At 44.7% G+C, this 16529-nt stretch overlaps 2 protein-coding genes across 2 annotated transcripts in view; one reads left to right on the forward strand and one right to left on the reverse strand.

Moving 5' to 3' along the window:
• Window positions 1–1120, reverse strand: part of SFXN2 (sideroflexin 2) — a 94806-nt gene extending 93686 nt beyond the window's left edge. The window contains exon 1 of the mRNA XM_044297511.1: window positions 985–1120. The gene's annotated coding sequence lies outside the window, so the exon portion shown is untranslated. The remainder of the gene's footprint in view (window positions 1–984) is intronic.
• Window positions 1121–1246: 126 nt separating this feature from the next.
• The window catches only part of ARL3 (ADP ribosylation factor like GTPase 3), a 46039-nt gene continuing 30756 nt past the window's right edge, over window positions 1247–16529 (forward strand). The window contains exons 1-3 of the mRNA XM_044297916.1: window positions 1247–1365; window positions 13729–13872; window positions 15470–15586. Of these exons, the coding sequence (XP_044153851.1) occupies window positions 1363–1365; window positions 13729–13872; window positions 15470–15586 (264 nt within the window). The 5' untranslated portion in view covers window positions 1247–1362. The remainder of the gene's footprint in view (window positions 1366–13728; window positions 13873–15469; window positions 15587–16529) is intronic.

Below are 16529 nucleotides of genomic sequence, written 5' to 3' on the forward strand. Positions count from 1 at the left end.
CTCTCACCCTTTTTCATCTATTTAAGCAAATGGCAGTAAGCTAAGTAAAATATTGTCACAGCGGCGCTCCTATATGCCATTAATACCAAAAAGACAGCAAGGGGGCACACTGAAAGTAAGCTAGAGTGCTAGCCGCGGTATTAGGACTAAAGAGTCAAAGATTAATAGAAGAAAAAACGCACACAAAGGCTGCACATCACTATGTAAAAACAAATACCGGTACTTATATTTTATTGTACAACACAGAAAAGGGTTAAAATCATTGTATACAATAAAGACCTTGTGCTGGACAGAAACATATGTCCAATGCACAACCCTATGTACACCAAGTCCTAGATGTGGACAAATGTAAGCCGCCAGAAAACTACTGAGTACATAATATGTAAGAAATATGATATCAAATAATGCTAAATACTTATCAAAATGTAGATACAGGCAAGAATGGTGCATAGGTAGAACGTCCCACGCGTATCGCTGTAAACACCAGCTTTCTCAGGGGTCCCCTGAGACCCCTGAGGAAGCTGGCGTTACCAGCGATACCTGTGGGGTGTTCTACCTATGCATAGGGTTCAATACACCTATCCTTTCCACTTGGCTTGCGTATGGACACAAACAATCCTGACGCAGCAGTATACAGTATAACAATATATAGATATTAATATATATTAGATTACATATGTACACTACATGCACTTTGATGAACATTTCCATATAGATTGATAGAGAAAGTATTCACAGCTCCTATTCTTGGAAATCCAGGACAAAAATGAAAATAATGACACACGTTACTGACGGATCCCTCCTTGCAGCATACACACATATACTATGTTTAATGCCATGCAAAAAAAAATTAAAAAAATCACACATAGAAAATTCCCCAAAAAATAGAATACACCCATTGTCCAAGCAGGAATCTGTAAACGGGATGTCTATGGCTTGCATTGCGCCGTGCCCTGTATGTAGTAATCCAGGTTAGTACTGTACCTGCACCACCGCTCCAGCACTGTCTCCAAACAAGCATGCGCTACTACCCATTCACTCAGCCCTTCCGTCCACGCCAGCGACTTGAAGCCTCATAGCCAATCAGCAGACAGGATTTGCCCCTCGATCCAATGAAATGACGGCGCCGGGCAACGCCCAATTTTTCTACATTTCTTTCACAGCGACCAATAATATATTTTTCGCGCATGCGCGCAAGAGATCCCCGGTCCCATAAGGTAAGTCGTATGAGGGTAGTGGGCGTACTTGGAGCGCGTGTTTAGGCAACCAGCGTACGCGACGTGACACGCCCAGCGTCGTTACGCGTTACCAGCGGCTTGGGTGACGTAGTTGCCCCTGGTAACCTGGAGAGTCGTGGAGAGGATGGTGAGTGATGCGGAGCGGCTTGTCGGTGATCGGTAACGGTAGATCGGGATGGGGTGGGAGGAGGAGGATTCGGTGCAGGGGAGGTAGAGGCTGATGGAGGTGTGTGGATGGACGGTATCAGGCTCTCCAGCCTGTGGTAGAGGAGAGGGCTCTTCCGTTGCTGGGACGCCATGATGCTGAGGAGGGACGCCGCTGGCCGCTCATCCTGGGTGACTCATAGTAAGGGGATTAAGTCCTGCGGCTCTGAGCCGGGATTTGTCCCGGTAACCGGCTCTGCTCTCTGGAGCTTCATTCATGGCTGCCGGTGTATAGGGGGGTATACACAGCAAACTTTACAGGGCATGACCAGAGGCCGAGCATCTGATCACAGACCAGAGAGGATTACCTGATCTGATCCATAATGATAACGGATCGGCACAGATCGTTAGGAAAGGGATCGGTTGTCGGATCTGACCGTGACTGGCAAAAAAAAAAAATAATAATCCAGTTTTTATTACAAAATTAAGTTTTATGGTTTCTGCCTATTAATTCTGCAGCAAATGTGCTGATCCATAAAATACAGTCCCGAAAATATGCTAATTACAGGTTATGCCCCTTCAGGGATCCTCTCCGATCAGACTGTGGGGTAACCCAGCAGCAAGTCTTTAGTTTTCCTGCAGGGCCACCCCTGGGGAAATGATGATGGGTGGGGGGGTGTCTGACTAGTTTAGTGCCGGATTAGTGCTGTGTCCGAGGGTGCTCAGGCTTCCAAAGGCCTAAATTTGGTCCGACATTAAGGGCTCTCAGGCACATGAACTTGTGCCAGCCATGCCCAGATTGTGATCCGCAATATATGGGCATCGCCAGTGTGCGCCGTATGTCATGGATGCAAACGCATTCAATTGAATTGGTCCGCAATCCGAAAGTTACTGAGCAGAAGGCCACAGAGGTGCTAGGAGCGTGCCTCCGCACTGCAAAAAAAAAAAACAGGCTCTTTTATTTTTTGCGGTGTGGACCGATTGCGGATCCATTCAAGTGGAATAGGTCAGCATCCACCAACGCCGGCCACACAGACGGTGCCCATTCGATTTGTGGTCCCCAATACACGGCACGGGTGGCACATGTTCGTGTGCAGGAACCCTTAGGCTAATTTCACACAAGTGGATCAGAACGGAAAACTCATGTTGTGAACAGACAGAATCTGGACTAAATCCTGACCTGTTACACTGAGCATCTATGCGTTCAGGATAAATCGCAGCAGGTTCTGTATTGTACGTTTTTCACACAGCACCGACTCCATAGAAGTGAACGGGGCTGCGTGAAAAACGGAAGGCATCCGGATGCTTTGTCACTGATGGTTGCAGGAGATGTACATTGTTATTCTTCCGTTTTTCCTCACGCGCGGGGAAAAACGGATAAACTGAACACAATCGCAGACAAAAATGATTTAACTTATGCGTGAAGCAAGTGTTTTTTTCAGTGAACAGAGCCTGGCATGTTCTGTGTCGTGCATGTTAAGGGTCCATTTACACGTCCGCATCCATTCCGCAATATCGGGAATAGGTGCGGACCCATTCATTCTCAATGGGGCAGGAATGGTTGCGAAGAGCACACAATGTGCTCTCCGCATTTACGGAGCACGGCCCCGAACTTCTAGGCCGCGGCTCCGCAAAAGAAATAGAACATGTCCTATTCTTGTCCGCAGTTGCGGACAAGAATAGGCAGTTCTATGGGGGGAAGGGGGTGCCGGCTGGGTGTATTGCGGATCTGCAATACACTACGGCCGTGTGAATGAACCCCAAAGAGAACCTTTCATGGGTCCAGACTTTATAAACGAAGTATCAGGGTATGTAGGGCGTACAGTGGGGATCAAATAGCGCTTACTATTTTTTTTCTGGGCGCCGCTCCGTTTTCCCGCTGTGGCCCCTGTTAAATTCTCTCGCCAGTGATTGGCTGCATCGGTCACATGTTGGCGACATGATGTCATCACTGCAGCTGGGTAAAGAGATCCAGAGAACCAGAGTAGCAGCGCTGGATCTGCTAGGTAAGTACTTCTATATTATTTATTGTAGACGATTCCCCAGCGTTGAATGGTTTCTTACTGAAACCTGAGAACCCTCTTAAGGCCTCATGCACACAAACGTATTTTATTTCAGTGTCGTTCCTATCCGCAAAAAAAAAAAAAAAAAAAGATGCTGACACCATGTGCTATCCGCATGTCCGTTCCGTAGCCCCGCAAAAATATAGAACATATTCTATTCTTGTCTGTTTTTCAGATGATTTAAAGAGACAGGGGGCACACCAAATAGTTCAGGGAGTGCAAGGGGTGGTGCAACTGCATGTAACAAATAACCTGACCCAAGAGAGGGTCAAAAAGAGCCACCCCATAAATGCACATCCAACAATAAGAGAATATTAAAAATATATATAAAGTTTATTAGACACAACAACAGACACGCATTAAAAGATTGTATACAATATAGAACAAAGTGCGGTATGCAATGAGGTAAATGTAACAGACACACACAGGGCCACTGGATTACCATGAATAAATGTATGCGTTATCAACCAGAATATACAGCAATACAATGAATCCCATAAAGCAAATGTAAGGTAAGACCACTAGAGATCTAGATAACGCATACATTTATTCATGGTAATCCAGTGGCCCTGTGTGTGTCGGTTACATTTACCTCATTGCATACCGCACTTTGTTCTATATTGTATACAATCTTTTAATGCGTGTCTGTTGTTGTGTCTAATAAACTTTATATATATTTTTAATATTCTCTTATTGTTGGATGTGCATTTATGGGGTGGCTCTTTTTGACTCTCTGTTGGGTCAGGTTATTTGTTACTTGTCTGTTTTTCAGACAAGGATAGGCATTGTTACAATGGATCCGCAGTTTGTGGACCACAAAACACATATGGTCGTGTGCATGTAGCCTAAAGGGCATCTGTCAGCAGATTTGTACCTATGACACTGGCTGACCTGTTACATGTGCACTTGGCAGCTGAAGGCATCTGTGTTGGTCCCATGCTCATATATGAAAATGATGAAAAAAATGATGTTTTAATATATGCAAATGAGCCTCTAGGAGCAACGGGGGCGTTACTGTTACACCTAGAGGCTCTGCTCTCTCTGCAACTGCTGCGCCCTGAGCACTTTGATTGACAGGGCCAGGCAGTGAATACATCTTCACACTTGGACCTGTCAATCGAAGGGTGCATCAGTTGCAGAGAGAGCAGAGCCTCTAGGTGTAATGGTAACGCCCCCGTTGCTCCTGGAGGCTCATTTGCTTATTATAAACCATAATTTTTCTCAGCAATGCGGACACACATGAACATGGGAGCAACACAGACGTCTTCAGCTGCCAAGTGCACATGTAACAGGTCAGCCAGTGTCATAGGTACAAAACTGCTGACAGATGCACTTTAATATTCTATTATCATCTGATACAGGTAATAGGTGGCTGTGTCAAATTTCATGTTTAAAGGGAGTCTGTCACCTCATTTTTACCAATATAAGGCCTCTTGCACATGACTGTATACCCTCCGAGATATACGGTCTGTGAGCGGGCCATATGTCCCGGAGCGGCATTGATCGTGTGCACGGGAGCGCACGGCATTATAGATTACACTGATGCCGTGCACGTCGGGCCGCCCTCATAAGATCATATGACAGCGGGAAAATTGCCCTGCGGGATGGCCGACGTGCACAGCATCAGTGTAATCTATAATGCTGTGTACTCCCGCGCGCACAATCGATGCCGCTCCGGGACATATTGCCCGCTCACAGACCGTATATCTCGGAGGGCATACGGTCGTGTAGAAGAGGCCTAACTAAGAGCACTGCCCCACAGAAGATTGCAGACACATCCCAGATATACCTGTGTGCACTGTGTGTCTATTCCATGTCCAGGAAAAGCACTTTTATTCTGCTGGAAAACTGCTCCCCAGCGCCCGGCTCTGCCGCTCCCCAGCGCCCGGCTCTGCCGTTCCCCAGCGCCCGGCTGAAAGTGAAAGTTAAAACGGCTTTCACTCCTGACTCGATTTCTAACGGCTGTATCTTCTGATATAGTGGATATAATGCTATGATTCTGGTATAGTTTGAAAGGTTGGAATGCAATGTCAAACAAGGCCCATATTTCTAGCTGGTACCAATCCGTGGCCGTGGCACAGAGCAGCTACGTAGCCGATCTCTCTCCTAAAACCTCTCCGAGTACTTAATACCTTTTCTGGTCACGTGAATTGGATTTCAAGATCAGACAGAAAACAAAGCCATTGTATGTTTTACAGCCAAGCGCCGGTCACAAAAACAAGCTGCTCTTAAAGGGAACGTGTCATCATGAAATGACCTATTGTTTAACCACTTCACATCCCCCTCCTGACAGAGCCATTTTTTGCCAATCTGACATGTGTCACTTTATGTGGTAATAACTTTAAAACACTTTTACTTATCCAGGGCATTCTGAGATTGTTTTCTTGTCACATATTGTACTTCTTGACAGTGGTAAAAGTGAGTCAAAAAATTTCATTTAATTGTAAAAAAATATATATGTTTACCAAAAATTTGGAAAAATTAGTAAATTTCCAAATTTAAATTTCTCTACTTTAATAATAGATAGTAATACCTCCAAAAATAGTTATAACTTTAGATTCCCCATATGTCTACTTCATGTTTGGATAATTTTGTGAATGTAATTTTATTTTTTGGAGCCGTAGAAGGCTTAGAAGCAAATCTTGACATTTTTCAGAGAATTTCCAAAACCCACTTTTTAAAGGACCAGTTCAGGTCTCAAGTCACTTTAAGAGGCTTACATAATAGAAACCTCCCAAAAATGACCCCATTTAAGAAACTACACCCCTCGAGGTATTCAAAACTGATTTTACAAACTTTGTTAGCCCTTTAGGTTTTCCACAAGAATTCATGGAAAATGTAGACGAAATTTCAGAATTTCACTTTTTTGGAAAATTTTCAATTTTTCCAGTAACAAAGCAACCAAACAAAACTCAATATTTATTGCCCTGATTCTGTAGTTTACAGAAACGCCCCATATATGTGGTCATAAAGCTGGACTGGTTTTTTGACACCATGTCACATTTGAAGCCCCCCTGATGCACCCCTAGAGTAGAAACTCCAAAAAAGTTACCCCATTTTGGAAACTACGGGATAAGGTGGCAGTTTTGTTGGTACTATTTTAGGGTACATATGATTTTTGGTTGCTCTATATTACACTTTTTGTGAGGCAAGGTAACAAAAAATAGCTGTTTTGGCACAGTTTTTATTATTTACAATGTTCATCTGACAGGTTTAATCATTAAACCGTAACGGATGCGACAATACCAAATATGACTACTTTTTTTGTTTTCAGTTTTACATAATAAAGCATTTTTGAAAAAAAAAAAATAAGTGTCTCCACATTCTGAAAGCCATATTTTTTTATTTTTTTTATTTTTTCGGTATGAGATGACTGGTACTATTTTAACCACTTCAGCCCCGCTAGCTGAAACCCCCTTCATGACCAGAGCACTTTTTACACTTCGGCACTACACTACTTTCATTTTACATATACTTTTATATATTTTATATATTTTTTTAGAGCAGGTTCTTACGGATGTGGTGATACCTAATATCTATACTTTTTTTTTTATTTAAGTTTTACACAATAGTATTTTTGAAACAAACAAAAAAAAAATCATTGTAGTGTCCCCATAGTCTGAGAGCCATATTTTTTTTTTTCTGGGTAGGGTATAATTTTTGCAGGATGAGATGACTGTTTGGTACTATTTTGGGGTGCATATGACTTTTTGATCGCTTGCTATTACACTTTCTATGATGTAAGGGGACAAAAAAATGGCTTATTTTTTTTACAGTGTTCACCTGAGAGGTTAGGTCATGTAATATTTTTATAGAGCAGGTTCTTACGGATGTGGCGATACCTAATGTGTATACTGATTTACTTAAGTTTTACACAATAACAGCATTTTTGAAACAAACAAAATGATATTTTAGGGTCTCCATATTTATTTTTTTGGGCGATTGTCTGTCTTGGGTAAGGGCAAATTTTTTTGCGGGATGAGGTAACTGTTTGGTACTATTTTGGGGGGCATGCGCTTTTTTGATTGCTTGGTGTTGCACTTTTAGTGATGGAAGGTGACAAAGTGTTTTTTAGCACCGTTTTTATTTTATTTTTTTGACTGTTCACCTGAGGGGTTAGGTCATGTGATATTTTTATAGTGCCGGTCTTTACGGACGTGGCAATACTGAATATGTATACTTTCTTTTATTTATTTAAGTTTTTTGCATAATATCATTTGTGAAACAAAAAAATAAATAAATAAAATGGTTTTAGGCTACTTTCACACTAGCGTCACGGACCTCCGGCAGGCTGTTCCGGCAAGTGAACAGCCTGTCGGATCCGTCCTGCTGCTAGTGAACGTTTGCCCCCGGACTGCCGCTCCGACCCTATTGACTATAATGGGGGTGGGGCAGAGGCACGGCGAGAGGCTGCCGGAATAAATGTTGGACATGTCGTTTTATTCCGGCAGCCTCTCGCCGGAACTCCGCCCCCATTATAGTCAATAGGGACGGAGTGGCAGTCCGGGAGCACGCGTTCACTAGCAGCAGGACGGATCCGACAGGCTGTTCACCCGACGGAACAGCCTGCCGGAGGTCCGTGCCGCTAGTGTGAAAGTAGTCTTAGTGTCTCCATATTCTGTGTGTTTTTTTTATTTTTTATTTTTTTTTATTTTTTTGGGGGCGATTGTCTGTCTCATGTAGGGTCTCATTTTTTGCGGGATGAGATGACTGGCACTATTTTGGGGTGTGTATGACTTTTTGATCGCTTGCTATTACACTTTTTGTGATGCAAGGTGACCAAAAAAATGGCTTTTTTTTGTGGCACAGTTTCTATAAAAAATTTTTTAGAGCGTTCACCTGAGGGGTTGGGTCATGTGATATTTTTATAGAGATGGTTGTTACAGACGCGGTGATACCTAATGTTTGATTGATTTATTTCACTTTAAGGCTACTTTCACACTAGCGTTCGTCGGTCCGCTCGTGAGCTCCGTTTGAAGGGGCTCACGAGCGGACCCGAACGCCTCCGTCCAGCCCTGATGCAGTCTGAATGGATGCGGATCCGCTCAGACTGCATCAGTCTGGCGGCGTTCAGCCTCCGCTCGCCTCCGCACGGACAGGCGGACAGCTCAACGCTGCTTGCAGCGTTCGGGTGTCCGCCTGGCCGTGCGGAGGCGTGCGGATCCGTTCAGACTTACAATGTAAGTCAATGGGGACGGATCCGCTTGAAGATGTCACCATATGGCTCAATCTTCAAGCGGATCCGTCCCCCATTGACTTTACATTGAAAGTCTGAACGGATCCGCGCAGGCTACTTGCGCACTTGCGAAATTTTTTAAAGTTATTAATGCAGACGGATCCGTACTGAACGGAGCCTCCGTCTGCATTAATATGATCGGATCCGTTCAGAACGGATCCGATCAAGCGCAAGTGTGAAAGTAGCCTAACACAATAATAGCATTTTTTAAACAAAAAATGTTGTTTTAATGTGTCCATGTTCTGAGAGCTATAGTTTTTATATTTTTTGAGCGGTTTTCTTATGTAGGGGCTAATTTTTTGAGGAATGAGGTGACTGCTTTATTGGTACCATTTTGTGGGACATAAGCCTTTTTGATCACTTCGTGTTGCACTTTTTGTGATGCAAGGTGACAAAAATGACTTTTTGACAGTTTATTTTTTTTATGGTGCTTATTGGACAGGGTGGATCATGTGATATTTATAGAGCTGGCCGTCACGGACGCGGCAATACCAAATGTCTAGTTTATTTTAATTACTTAATTGGGGAATATATATATTTTTTCTACATGTAGTGTGTTTTTTTTTTTTTTTTTTAAACACTTTTTTTTTATTTTACACCTTGTGTCTCCCATAAGGTCATACAAGACCTCTGGGGGACATTTGACTTCATTTTTTTTTTTTCACTATTGATTTTTCCTGTAACTGGCTGACATAGTAGCCCTAGTTACAGGGAAAATACACCCCCCAGAGAGGCTGTACAGCAGAATACAGCTCTGTACAGCCTCAGTGCAGGGCTGATCGAGGTCTGTGAAAGACCTCCCACAGCTCCTGCACTCTCCGGTCCCTGCGATCACATGACCACCGGGCCGGAACAGGAATCGCATAGCGCTTCTTGATCTGTATACACAGCGCTCGCTGAGCACTCTGTATACAGCGATCTAGAAGGCAGGGACACCTGGGAACTGTCCCTGCCTTTCTCTCTTTCTCTCTCTCTTCCTTCCCCAAAGACCGCTGTTGATTTCGGCGCCTTATATTCTAATTAGCCGACTAGGTTATACTAGGCAGAAATTCGAGCGGTTCTCTTCTCCCTGGCTGTGAGCACATCCAATCAAAGCGCATCGCTCATAGCCAGGGAGAATGAGCTCCTCCCTGACTGAGAGCGGTTCTCTGCCTAGTATAACAGAGTCGGCTCATAATATAAGGCGCCGAAATAAACGGGGGGGGGGGGGGGGAGTGCCATGGCATCAGTGGGGGCCGCCCTATAAGGCAAAACCATAATTAGACTATTGCTAAACTGATGAAAGGTCCTCTACGGCAGGGCCAGAAGGGAAGTGCAGAAAGAAAAATAAGTAAAGGTGTACCCTATGTCTGTGTGTTTCATAGCTGGGTGTGCATGTAGCAGTGCTGTTTTTGTTGTGTGCATATAGCATTGCTGTATTTGTTGTCTGCAGCTAGCAGAGAATTTGGAGACTGCTTATGGTAGAGAAATGAACATTCATTGCACGGGCAACAGCTCTGATAGGCATTCCTGTAGCCAGCATGCCAATTGCACGCTCCCTCAAACGTTGCGACATCTATGGCATTGTGCTGTGTGATTGAACTGCACATTTCAGAGTGGCCTTTTATTGTGGGCAGTATAAGGCACACCTGTGCAATAGTCATGCTGTCTAATCAGCACCTTGATATGCCACACCTGTGAGGTGGGATGGATTATCTCAGCAAAGAAGTGCTGAATAACACAGATTTAGACAGATTTGTGAATAATATTTGAGAGTAATGGATCTTTTGTGTATGTAGAAAATGTTTCAGATCTTTGAGTTGAGCTCCTGCAAAATGGGAGCAAAACCGAAAGTGTTGCGTTTTATATTTTTGTTCAGTGTAGAACATGCTGCCATTTTCACGCATCTGCACAGCCCTATTGAAGTGGATGGGTCCGGATTCAGTGCGGGCGCAGCACCCGTGCGGAATTCTCGCCAGTGTGAAAGGGGCCTAACCGCATCAGCGGACCTGGGTGGTAGGATGGCTTATACCAAGGAAACCTAGGACCCTGATAATCCCTCAAAAAGAGGGGCTGAGACATGTTCATCCCAGACACAGATGAACAGTAGTCTCGCTGGCCTAGCTGCCAGAGAAGGGACAGACAGTGCACCGCTACTAAATCGGCAGGCAAGAGCCAACAGACAACACCACTTACCTGCTGAGACAACAACGGCAACTGGACCCCAATGCAGACAGGATGCATGGCTGCCCCCGGCAGAGCTGCACACCTACTTGTGGTTCCCCATGCGGGGAATCCTGAGACCCCCTTCCGGAGTTACACTTAACAGGGAATATGTCTAGAAAACAAGCTGGACTACAGACACCAACAAACCAGACATGTAACAACCACCCATACATAAACCTCACCAAACATATGCAAGGGTAGTGAAGGGAAGGTAGACAAACGGGATGACATTGAAGACATAGGCGAGACATCAATGTTTCACTAGGAGGCCCTCAAGGACTGGGCAGATAAAAAACCCAGGACAGGAGCAAGCTCCAGCACCAACAAAGGCTGGAGTAAAACTTACTCCAGCCTGGAAGCCACAGGCAAGATAAGCACCAGATGGCCACACCCAGCCAGGTAGTTAACTCCTCCAGCACAAGACAGGGAGGAACCATGATATGAGGGGCAGAGCACATACATGCTGTATAAACACGTTGCCCCAGGCAACAGCATGCACAGCAAACGTGTCATGGCGCACAACGCCGAGGCCGTGACAAATATTTTCATCATTTTATGTCATTTAGTTTTTCCTCCTTCCATCTCCGTTGTGTGGTACGCGGTATTAGCCCGTTACCTGCTCAGCCATTCTTTATATGCAGAGATCGTATCAGCTTTTCAACTGAGCACATCGAATAAGAATTGCTTTGTGGCGAGCATAAATTTTACACTGAGCTGCAGCTTTTTTTTCTTGTTTACTCGTCATTTGTATAATTACGATGATGGACAGCTTTTACATTTTTATAGAGAGAAATTCGCGGAATTGGGATAAAAGTGTTTTTTTTTTTTTTTTTTAACATTCACTGGTGATGTTTACTCTAAAAGGTAATATGGGGGCTGGATAATGAATAAGTAAAACGATCTGTTCTGACATTCCTGATTTGGTGAAAAGGATTCCCGTCCTATATTATATGTATTTTTATTTTATATTATATTGTGTGGACAAAGGGGCAGATTCTCAAGACCGGCGTTTCATGCGCCATTCTTAGTGGAAAGCCAGTGAAAGGGCTGGTGTAGATTCAATCTATTAAAAGGCTATTCCTGTGTCATATCATTAGGATATGCATCTAATATCCGAGGGCTGCAGGTCCCAACTCTGGGACTTGCTCCTATTTCAAGTACATGTCCCCAAAATGAATGGAGAGGACGCCACGCATACATGGCTTTTAATGATATTGAACTTCTGAAAATAGCCAGGCAAGCACTGGCGCACCTATTTTCGGAACTCCCATAGTTGTGAATGGAGAGGTAGGCGCTCATGCGTTGCCCGCTGTCGGTTCATGTTGGGGCCCTGTTCATGAGAATAAGCAGGTACCAGAATTGGGACCCTTACCTATCAAACATTTATGGCATATCCTATCAATATGCCAAAAATGTCCAGATGGGACAACGCCTCTCTTTTTTGCCACTTTCTGGTGTGCTTTATAGAAATGCCCCCCACCTGCTAAGTACCACCCTTTCTTCTTGCCACTGAGAAGTGTGAAAAGTTGTAATTTGAGAATTTTGACACGCCATAAAAGTGACGTAGAAACAATGAGAAATCTACCCCATCGTAAAGGTTTTCCAGCCTTTATTAAGTAATGGCCTATCTAGCTGATCGGAGGTGGTCCAACATTCCCGGCGCCCGCCGATCTGCTCTGTGGTTGAAATATGAGAGATCAGTGCTGTAGTAAAGACCTCCCTCCTCTACAAGGTTGACAGTGATGTGTAGTTCCAGAGATGGAGCTGCACCCAAAGAGCTGAGGATAGACCGTTATTTAGTAAAGGCTTGGACAAACCTTTTGATCTTGCACTAATAACGGTACCATCTGGGCAGCAGTGATGGCAAGTTCGCATTGTTCGCCCGCAAACCCATGCGGGCTGCCATCTTTTCTCACAAGTTCGGCGAGGCACAGGTAAGCCCTTGCCTGTGCGCGAGCCGGTCTGAAATCAAATGCGGTCATCGGGAGCAGGCAGTTCCGAGAACAGCCTGCTCCCGATGACCGCATTTGATTTCAGACCGGCTCGCGGCACAGGCACAGGTAAGGGCTTACCTGTGCCTCGCCGGACTTGTGAGAACAGATGGCAGCCCGCATGTGTTCGCGGACGAACAATGCGAACTGGCCATCACTGTTGGGCAGCCTCTGAGGTCCATGGAGAACAGGACAGCAGCTCAATCTCTCCCTATGAAGATGTACTCCCTTTATGGGTGGGTGGGGGTTGGTTGCATCCATTTTTAGAGTACTTTTGTCTTTCTTATAGAAGTGAACAGGATGGGGGATAGAGATGGGGGCAAATAATTGCCTCTGGATATTTTAGTGGTAAAGGGATGCCACCATTGGTTTAAACGGGATGTGCAAGAATGTTTGTTTTTATTTTTTTTTGCAAAATAGTGGGACCAGGAGGGAGCCAGTTCCAGGAGGTAGGCAAGTAAACTTCCCTTTACAGGTCTGGTTAAGTGGGAGGGGGGTGTTGCCAAATGCCCCCCTTATTTTTGCACAACCCTTAAGTCTTACATTTGGCTGTCCAGATTGAAGGTCGACCAACTGTTGACCACCTTGGGCGTATAGGGCAGATCCATTTCTTTGTGCTAAAAACTCACAAGAGCCATGTTTGTATGGTTATTATGGGACAGGAAATATTTGAGTCAAAAAGTTGTGAAGAATCAGGTCACTGGTTCCCAAGGACCTCTGATTTGAGTTGACATTTGATTGGCTGCTATGGGCAGCTTTTCCACTTTTTTTTTTCTGTAGTTATAATAATGGCATAAATCCTAAGAACATTTGATTCATTGGCTCTAATTCTCCTTCTTTGTCCCTTTAAGGGTCTGCTGTCTATCTTGCGTAAATTGAAAAGTGCTCCAGATCAGGAGGTACGAATCCTGCTCTTGGGCCTCGATAATGCAGGAAAAACCACACTGTTAAAGCAATTGGCATCGGAGGACATAAGTCACATCACTCCAACACAGGTAAGTAGCCGGTGACGTTTTGGTGAACCATTTCATGCAAATGTAGACCTCCTTAGCTTATCCTAAAATCGTATGTTCACATTTGGTTGTGTCGAGATGCAGGGAATTCAAAGGCATCCGTTGCCTCAGGAATCTATCTGACTTTCGACTGACTTTAAAGGGCTTGTCCGGGATTTTTATTTTGCTGGCTTTTTGTCAGGATGTGCCATCAGTATCTGTTCAACAGGTTTCTGACTCCCGCACACCCATTGGTTGGTTGTTCCCAAGTAGCTTCTGTAGGGGAACTACATCCACTATGTAGTGGAAGGTGCTGGTTATTGCAGTGTTGGTACCATTTAGGTGAACTACTGCTATTGAGCATGCATTTAGCTGGCAGAGAGCAGTGACCCTTTAATGGTTAATTTGAACGCTAGATGGACACTGCTGGCAGGTTTAAAATTAAAGGGAGATCAGTCACACCGTAGATGCCTTATCTCAGACTACGTTATGATTCAGGTTTTTACAGACAGTGGTTTTGAGGACGTAACAATACCATCGAAAGCAGCTACATCTCCCTCCTCCATCTCCTTCCATGTGCCTTGAGGCAGAGAGGCTGCAGCTACATCTCCTTCCACCAGCTCCTCTTGTGTGCCTCGTGGCAGAGAGACTGCAGCAACATCTCCTTCCACCAGCTCCTCTTGTGTACCTCGAGGCAGAGAGACTGCAGCTACATCTCCTTCCACCAGCTCCTCTTGTGTGCCTCGTGGCAGAGAGACTGCAGCTACATCTCCTTCCACCAGCTCCTCTTGTGTGCCTCGTGGCAGAGAGACTGCAGCTACATCTCCTTCCTCCAGCTCCTCTTGTGTGCCTCGAAGCAGAGAGACTGCAGCTACATCTCCTTCCTCCAGCTCCTCTTGTGTGCCTCGAAGCAGAGAGACTGCAGCTACATCTCCTTCCTCCAGCTCCTCTTGTGTGCCTCGAAGCAGAGAGACTGCAGCTACATCTTCTTCCTCCAGCTCCTCTTGTGTGCCTCGAAGCAGAGAGACTGCAGCTACATCTCCTTCCTCCAGCTCCTCTTGTGTGCCTCGAAGCAGAGAGATTGCAGCTACATCTCCTTCCTCCAGCTCCTCTTGTGTGCCTCGAGGCAGAGAGACTGCAGCTACATCTCCTTCCTCCACCCCCTCTTGTGTGCCTCGAGGCAGAGAGACTGCAGCTACATCTCCCTCCTCCAACTCATCCTGTGTGCCTCGAAGCAGAGAGACTGCAGCTACATCTCCTTCCTCCAGCTCCTCTTGTGTGCCTCGAGGCAGAGAGACTGCAGCTACATCTCCTTCCTCCACCCCCTCTTGTGTGCCTCGAGGCAGAGAGACTGCAGCTACATCTCCCTCCTCCAACTCATCCTGTGTGCCTCTAGTTACTATGTTACTGAAGACAAACTTCTTAGTGACTTGGGTGGTTTGTAAACATTCAGAGCCTGCAGGACTCCAGGGCCACTGGAAGGAGATGGCACTTTCCCATAATAAGGATATATTACCACATTTCATGTATTCATGTGTACTGCTGTTCAGCTTTTGTAAAATGATCATCATTGATTTTATTTTATTGCTTTGTTCTTTAGGGATTTAATATCAAGAGTGTACAATCTCAGGGGTTCAAACTCAATGTATGGGACATAGGCGGACAGAGGAAAATCAGGCCGTACTGGAGGAACTATTTTGAGAATACTGATGTACTTGTAAGTGTTTTGGTTTGATAATGGTGTATGTATACTGTCAAAAGCACCTTTTTGGAGGCAATTTTTTTATTTTGTTTGTATTTTACTCATGTTGGGTTAAATTATTTTTTAAGTGGTCTTTTTAACAATTTTCATATCCCTTTTTGTCTGAATTCCCGACGGCTCATAAACACTTATTTTAGCTACATTCTTATCGAACTGATAACAATATGGCTTAAGAGTCATAGATAAGGGCTGTCTATACATTGAGCTGTCAGAGCAGCTCAATGGTGGGTTCAGTGTGACTCTGAAACTAAGACAATCTGCAAGTAGACTGACACTTAAAGGGTTTGTCAGCAGGAAAATGGTATTAACCTGGCTGACATTAGTGATGTACTAATGTCAGCTAAACATAACTATATTAGTGCCATCTCACTGCGTGTCTGTGTTTATTGAGAAAAAATAACTTTAATACTATGCAAATTAAACTCTAGTTGCAGGGGGGGGGGGGGGGGGGGCGGGGGGCGTTGTTCCTGCTCCTAGAAGCTCCGTTCTCCCACCTCTGGCCACGCCCTGCTACACTTAATTGGCGGAGACCAACACTGCCTGGCCCTGTCAATCAAAAGTCGTTAAAACCACAATGCAGTAGGAGGACGTAAAACAGACTATTGCTGACCAGGTTTTTAAGGGCCTTGGCCCTAAGCACCATAGAGGTGTTTTTTTTTTGTTTTGTTTTTTTCTGTTCATAAGAACATAGAAGCATTGATTAGGAAAGAATGGGAAAACCCTGACAATTTTTTTTGTTTATACCGAATTCTGTTAAAAGAAAATATCTATTTAAAGAGTCAGTGGCGGGCGTATGGGACAGAGCTCCGGCTGTAGATGCTCCTGTAGCCAAAATTGCCAAAAAAAATCGGCTCTTCCGTTTGATGATTTGGGCTGTTTAGGAGAGCCTTTAGATCAA

The sequence above is a fragment of the Bufo gargarizans genome, chromosome 6, assembly GCF_014858855.1.
Source record: "Bufo gargarizans isolate SCDJY-AF-19 chromosome 6, ASM1485885v1, whole genome shotgun sequence".
Lineage (NCBI taxonomy): Eukaryota > Metazoa > Chordata > Amphibia > Anura > Bufonidae > Bufo > Bufo gargarizans.